Source organism: Mus caroli, chromosome 14 (assembly GCF_900094665.2).
Source record: "Mus caroli chromosome 14, CAROLI_EIJ_v1.1, whole genome shotgun sequence".
Classification (NCBI taxonomy): Eukaryota; Metazoa; Chordata; class Mammalia; order Rodentia; family Muridae; genus Mus; species Mus caroli.
Window position 1 is genome coordinate 13,020,430 of NC_034583.1, and position 7,229 is coordinate 13,027,658.

Genomic DNA, 7,229 nt, shown 5'->3' on the forward strand with positions numbered 1-7,229 from the left:
TCTCTCTCTCTCTCTCTCTCTCTCTCTCTCTCTCTCTCTCTCTCCCCTCTCTCGCTTTCTCTCTCTCTGTCTCTATCTCTCTCAGACAGGATCTCATGATGTAGACCAGACTGTCTCTGTCTTTGAACTCACAATCCTCTTCCTTCTACCTTCTTAAAAAACGCTGGGATGGCTGGGGTGAACCACATCTGGGTTTTATTGTAGAATTTGAAGTTCGTCCTAAGACTATGGGGAAACCCTGAAGACTTTCAAAGGTGCTAAGCATGATATGTGATCTTAAGCACCAAGAGGGACAGGAGAAGAGGGTGTGTTTAGCCCTGAGAGCTAAACCTCGTCACGTTGTGAGGATGGGAACCATTTAAGGCTGTTCGGTGCCCAACCTGTGCAGGCTTCTGCGACAGTCCTGTCCTGACAGGAAATAGCAGTGGGAAACAAAAAGAGATGTGAGAACAGCCTCCAGGAGTGTCTCTTGAACTGGAAGGTTCCATGCTGCTGGCTGCAGCTCTCCTCAGACACGTGCTCCCACCATAAGGGTAGAGGTGAGCCCCTGACCCAGTTAGAAGAAATCTACCCAAGTTAGTTCTTCCTGAGCCACAAGCTGGAGAAAACCAGCCTGGGGTACAAAGGCCCCAGTTATGAGACCCTCCTTTCATGGCAGGTAAGGCCTGAGGCAGGGGACCTTGGACCCTGAGGCCAGAAGGCAGTTGTGGGTTCTCAGCAAGCCTGAGCTAGATCCTTTCAGTTAGAGATTCTGAGGCACAGAGAGGGTTCTAGAAACAGCTTAAGTCGTGGAATCAAACAGATTAGATGTCGTATCTCACTGTGTTCTTTCAGGAAGATGAGGTGGGCTCTCTGAATTCAGCTTTCTCCTTGTTAAAGCAGGGGTGACGCACTCACTCTAGGTTGGAGATTGAGTGAGTGACTTGCCATCCTGGCAGGGTCTCAACTGTCCATTGAAGGATGACAGAGAGTTGTGTAGGACGACCATCCGAGTCAGACTGCTAACATCTTCATCATATCCGCTGGACCACTTGCCAACGATCATTACGGCCGGACTTGTGGATTGCTGATATTCCCTCAGAGAAGATGGGGGTGGGGAGACTCACTGGGCTCTCAGCATGTGGTGTGTGGTGTGTGGTGTGTGGTATATGGTATATAGGTTGGGAAGGACCAGGAGAGGGACTCCATCTGTGTAGTTATGGGGGAGTTATCCATGATGGGTGAACCCCTTCCAGGCAATGCTTTGAGTTCACCCATACTCCTGCCTGAAACCCCTCACCCATTAGGCAAGTATGCCCAATAGATGCACAATTTCCCAGGGGCAATTTTAAAGAAGTCAAACTTCTTTTTGTCTTTGGAATCTCATTAAAATGGGGGTTAGGTGTTGCCTAACCCTGCCTTCCTGCTGCTAACCCCGGGAGAAAATTCTCATGGCAGACCCCTCTTCACTCCAGGGGACTGGTCTATTGGAGGATGTGGCATCCCCAGTGCCAGCCTGGTGGTGGGGGAGGCTGTGACCTTCACTCTTAGGGGATCCTCAGGGCCAGCAGGGGTGAGAGATACTGAGGGCCTTCTCGACAGACTCATACCTTGGCTGTTGTTTCCCCAGGTCCAAAAGAGACTGAGGTGTCCTGGGACCCTCTAAACTGTTTTGCCTGGATCCTGGCCTGGAGCTGGGGGATGGGATGCATGGGGAAGAGATGACGTCAGAAGGAGACTGGGCATCATGTCCCTCTATGGCTACAGGTAAGCCCTTAGCCTTGGAGGACAACTCTGTGCTGGTCCACAAGAGAGAGGGATGTTAGTCCACCACATGGGAAAGGGTAGAGCCTGATTAGCTGGCAAGCTGTGTGCCAAGTTCACCAAGTCACTCCCATGGGATACCAACCAGACACCCGAGGTCGATGCAGAGGCCTGGAAGATGAAGGCAGCTGAGTCCCAACCCTGCCAGCCCTAAGCTGCTCACTGAGCACGTAGTTCCCAAAGCCCACAGTGCTAAGTGTGATGAAAGCGAAGCAGAAGCTCTCCATTTAGCTCCAGTCCTCCATGTGGGAGAAGAGCAGCACAGGCAGCAGGAGCAGGAGCAGGAGCAGGAGCAGGAGCAGGAGCAGGAGCAGGAGCAGGAGCAGGAGCAGGAGCAGGAGCAGGAGCAGGAGCAGGAGGCCTGAGAGCAGCACAGCAGAGCCTTTTAGCCACCGTGCCTGCAAGGGCTACCGTGCCTGCAAGGGGTCCTGCAGTGCACAGCACTGGCCTGTGGCTCTGCCCTATTCCCACCTCTCCATCTTTGTGTTTTCCCCACATTTCCTGAGAAGAGCCTATGGCAGCTTTGATGCCTGCCATCATTCTCACCCCCATGATGGGTGTCTTAACCATCAAAGACTCTATTCTGGACTTAGTTCCCCTAACCGGACCAATCCCCCATTTTCCACATCCCACCATTCCTGGTCCTGCACCCCATTTCCACCACAGTCCCTCCTGGAAATGACTCGTCCCAGTTCCTGACCACTCCCTTTACCTGCCGACTGTCATCCAGCCAGTGGGCACATCCGTGCACCCCACACTTCATGAGGTAGCCCAGGTGATTGAACACCACGAGGTTGAGTGGAATACCAAGGAGAGCAAAGAATATGCAGAAGAGACGGGCGGCCATGGTCTGCGGACTCAGGTTGCCGAAGCCTTGGCGGAGTGGGTTGGGGGGAGAGCGTTGAAAGGGCTCTGCACATGGCCACCCTAGGTCTTTCCCTGCCCATCCCACCCAACTCCTCGGATTCCACTCTCACTGTGGTGAAGTGGGCAGCTCAGAGTTCTCTCTCTTCCCTCCCCACTGCCCTTCTTGTGTCCTGTCCCCTGCAAGGCTGTGGGGCTTTGATATTTTTGAGCCTGTTTCTTTGGACTTAAAACGGAGTGCAGACATTCACTCGGCACAACTGTAAGGAAGCCACAGTGAGGCCATGCTGTAGATGGGATGTGAATCCCAGAGCAGGCAATGTGTGCAAGGGCTGAGTGCATGGACAGATGGGCAGATGGGGGGGGGGTGAAAAGTTGCCCCCTACTGGCTTCTGTGCCAAGCACCTCTTTAGGGGCCTCTTTCTCTGGAGCCTCCATCATCTCTCACATTTTGTTTTATTTTGTTTGCCTTAAAACAAGGTCTCTAAGTCTGGCATCGTGGCCTATGCCTTTAATCCCAGCACCCAGGAGGCAGATACAGACGGATCTCTGTGAGTCCAAGGCCAGCCTGGTTTACAGAGTGAGTTACAGGACAGTTAGAGCTGTATAATACTCTGTCTCAAAAAACAAAGAGTCAAACAAACAAAAAACCCAAAAACAAAGACAAAAAGAAATAAACCTGGGCAGGAAAGTGCCTGCTTCACAAGCAAGATGACCTGTGTGCTGCCCCCAGGCAACGCTCACAGAAAAAGCAGGGTGTGGTGCTGTGTTCCTGTAACCTCAGTGCGGGGGATTGGGGGGGGGGCAGAGATAGGAAAATCCCTGGGGGCTCTTCAGCCAGTTAGTTCAGGTAGTTTGGTGAGTCCTGGGTCACAGTGAGAGACCCTGTCTCAACAAAACAAGGTTGATGGCTACAGAGGAAAAATAATCAAAATTGGCCTCACACACACACACACACACACACGTTAAATAAATAAAATAAATATTTAAATAGAGATGTGGAAACACAAGAATGGTCCTTCCACACACACTTGTCTCAAAAATTGTCCATGTTCCCTGGAGTCGTCAGAGCTCTCTCCTAGAAGTATTAATTAATTAATTAACTTATTAATTATTTAATCAACTAATCAATCAATTAATTAAAAGCACACAGAGGACTCTGTACAGTGCAATTCACCTGCTCATTCTGTTGGACAAGGTAAGGATGCTGCTGGTCAAAGAAGCTGCAGACTGCAAGCTGGAATGGAATCATAGTTTGTGTGAGCCTGCCACCTGGTGGTATGTCCTGGGTCATGCAGGGGATGCCAAGAGCAAGGGTGTTAGGGTCACTGACAGGCATCAATTCGTGAGATTCATGCCTTCTGCCCATACTGTTTCCACACAACAGTCTCCAGGGACCCTTTTCTGATGACTTCCACCTCAGCTTGGCTCTGGACAGAAAATGATCTGGAGAACGGTGACAGGGATGTCAGGTGCTGGTGGACTGTAGGGGGTGGACTGTAGGTGGACTCAGGGGCTGTAGGAGGGGTTGGGTGGAGTGACTAAAGTCCCATTAGGGAAGCAGCTCCCCAAATTGAAAGTGAGCACAGTCCCCTGGTACCTAGTGAAGTGCAGAAACCAGGGGTCCCGAGGCAGGGGGTGCTGCTTGTAGCAGGGTGGAGGTCGTGCTGTAGAGCTGACTGCTTTATAGGTGTGACACCCTGGATAAGATCCCTCATATGCCACTACCAGCTCCACTGCCTCTCAGGGAGGTTCCATTGACTCTCAGGGAGAAGCTACTTCCCAGACCCACCAGATTGTCCCTACCCAGCCATTACCGATGGTAATGATGGTGGACACAGGAAAGAAGAAAGAGTCCACAAGCTCCCAGCTGGTGGTATTTCCTAGGAGGCTGGTCCCATCTTGGTATGCTCGGATGATACTCTGGAGAAGAAGGATCTTGGGAGAGGGAGTTGCTCCTGCTCCCCGCGCCCAGACAGCTTCATACCCGCACCTATACTCACCTACACTTGTACTCTGGCAATCGTCACATTATATTAGACAATTTCTACAAAGTGAGGCACTTCCTTCTGGAGTGGGGAAGAGACACTCAAAGGACTTACTGTGGAGTCTCAAACTCAGGACTTGAGGTATCTGTCAACATACCAAAGTGGACACTGTCTGCCAGTCTCTCAGCATCACCAGCACCTGTTATGAAAATGTCCTGGCTGGCATGCCCTTTCCCTACTCTAAGCTCTCTTGGGCCTTTCCCCCAGCTTCTCTTCCCTGTATAACCCACCCACTTTGGCTACCGGCCTCTTGGTCTCTTGACTACTCTCGGCTCCCATTCTCCTCTATTCCCCTCTCCTCTTTCCTTCTCTCCCCAGGACCCCCTCATTGTCCAGTTCAGTCTGGACTCTTCCAGATGCCTCTGTTGGCTCTCTCCATCATATTGACAGTAATCCCTCTCCTCAGTCATGTTTAGGAGCCGCATGCACTCATCTTCATTCCTTCACCCACTTACAAGGCTCTAAGGCTCAGAAGGTTGCAGGATTCACAATGCCTCTCTTCCATGTTACATGTACAGTAACAACTTGCTGGAGGAGAAGGGACTCCAGTGTGGCTGTCTACAAGTTGTGTGGTAAGCTCAGCTTCTGTGCGTTATTACCCCTGCTGGGATGGGCTTTTCAGTAATGTAGCTGCCTTTGACACCCCATGCTCCTGTTAATAACCCCAACAAACTCACTGGTTCATCCAGATAGACCCGGGTTGAACAGTTCCTTTGGTAATTCATTGGTGCCCTAACTGGGGTGAAGAATTGGTATTCATGTGTCCCCAGAAAAACACACTCATTCTTGACTCCAAGCCAGGTCAGGGCAAGGAGTCTCTACCCATCCTGCCAACCTAGGATTCTGTTTGGAGTTGGGGGGGGGGGCGCTGGGTCCTTTCCCTCCTTAGAGCCAAGCCTCTCCCCCAAAGGTTCCTATTTGCCCCATCCCCGCCCCGTGCACCCTTCAGAAAAGGCTAGATGTGGCTTTTCATCCTTTGCCCTTGATCCCACAGGGCTGTCCTACACAGACTGCCACCAGATCAAATGCTATCTTGACCCTATCACGACTGCCCTGTAGCTTGTGACTTTCTGTATTCCTTATTTCCAAATTTAGGATGGCAGTGCTCTTTAGGACACAGGCTAGCCATGCCCTCTCATTTCCTTAAGGATGGAGGCCTTTTCTGTTGCTGTTCAGCCCAACCGATGGCTACCCATGCCCAACCGCACAGCCCTGCTTTTCCCAGGCCTGTGCCCTCCACCTCTCTATGGGATAACAGCTCCTATGATCCAGGACCATAGCATCCTTCATCCCTACTATGCATCCTGTGAGCCCCTGCCTAATCCACTTTTCCCCCAGGCTGGCCCACTTGTCGCGCTGGAAACTGCGACTGGGGTCCCCGGACACGCGACCCTCTAGCACCCAGAACACTCCAGTGCCCAGCACCAAGTCAGCCCGAAAGGAGAGCAGCAAGAACCCATGCCACAGCCCCCAGACCACCAAGGCACTGTGGGAAATCTCCGTCCACAGATGATGGAGTGGAAGGAGCCTTGGTGCGCTAACATGACTGGAGAGGCCAGAGCTCGGGAGAACTATGGTGTACAGGAGCCAGGCTGGGCAGGAAGGATCAGGAGGGGCCCTTCTCCAACCAAAAATGCTTTTCTCTTTCGTTTCCCTGTTCAGGAGTTCTGAAGGATGGGGTAGTCTTGGCCACCCTCAAGGATTCAATCCCTGGAACTGCAGCAACCCCCCCCCCCAAAAAAAAAGATGCTCCTAGAGAGAGTGGAGTCCCATCCCCACATCAGAGAAAAGGAGAGGACTGTTGGGCAGCAGCCACAGCCACAGGAGAGAAGGGCTCAGAATCCTCCTTCTCTCCCACCCTCACCCCACTGCACCCCGGCGCCTCCCGTGCAGTAGGAGAGACTCCTGCAATCCATTGCAGAGAAGAAACAGCAGCCAAGTTTATTGTCACAGGACTCCTGCCTAAGCTGAGGGGCTGGGGACTTCCTCCAAGTGCTTCCTTGTATCACCCTAGATCTCGCTACAGACAGTGTACTATAAGAAATAAAATGGGGAGTGGGGTATGGTTTGTCTGTGCTGTCCCTGGCTGGGAGGCTAGCAGGCAAGAAGACCGGACCCAAATTTTCCTTGCTACTTTGGAGGGAAGTCCCTGCATCTCCTTCCATCCAGAAAAGAAGTAGGGTCCAGCAGGTGTAGAGGTGTTGGAGACGTCAGATTTCAATCCTTTCCTGGGTGGCAGTAAGTCTTGGGTGCTGGGAACCCTCTGCCAATGTGGGCCCTTCCCAGGGACTCCCCTCAACCTCTGGGGCTCACAGTCCCACCCCCACCCTTAATGCTATAAAGAGGACACAGAACTTGGGAACACCCCTGCCACTGGAGAGGTAAAGGAAGTCCAAACAAAAATTAGTTCCTAATCTTGTGAGTCTGGGACAAACCTTTCCTCCCTTTTGGCCCACAATGTCACAATCTGGCAGAAGAACCGGGCTCAGTGGGAGTCCATGCCACCAGAGAGAT

At 52.1% G+C, this 7,229-nt stretch overlaps 1 protein-coding gene across 1 annotated transcript in view; it reads right to left on the minus strand.

Annotated features, from left to right (window-relative positions):
• LOC110309654 (potassium channel subfamily K member 17-like) overlaps window positions 1–6,631 on the minus strand; it is a 10,149-nt gene extending 3,518 nt beyond the window's left edge. The window contains 5 exon segments of the mRNA XM_021182384.1: window positions 1,967–2,084; window positions 2,516–2,676; window positions 4,485–4,590; window positions 6,012–6,307; window positions 6,580–6,631. Coding sequence (XP_021038043.1) covers window positions 1,967–2,084; window positions 2,516–2,676; window positions 4,485–4,590; window positions 6,012–6,307; window positions 6,580–6,631 — 733 coding nt within the window.
• Window positions 6,632–7,229: the final 598 nt, after the last annotated feature.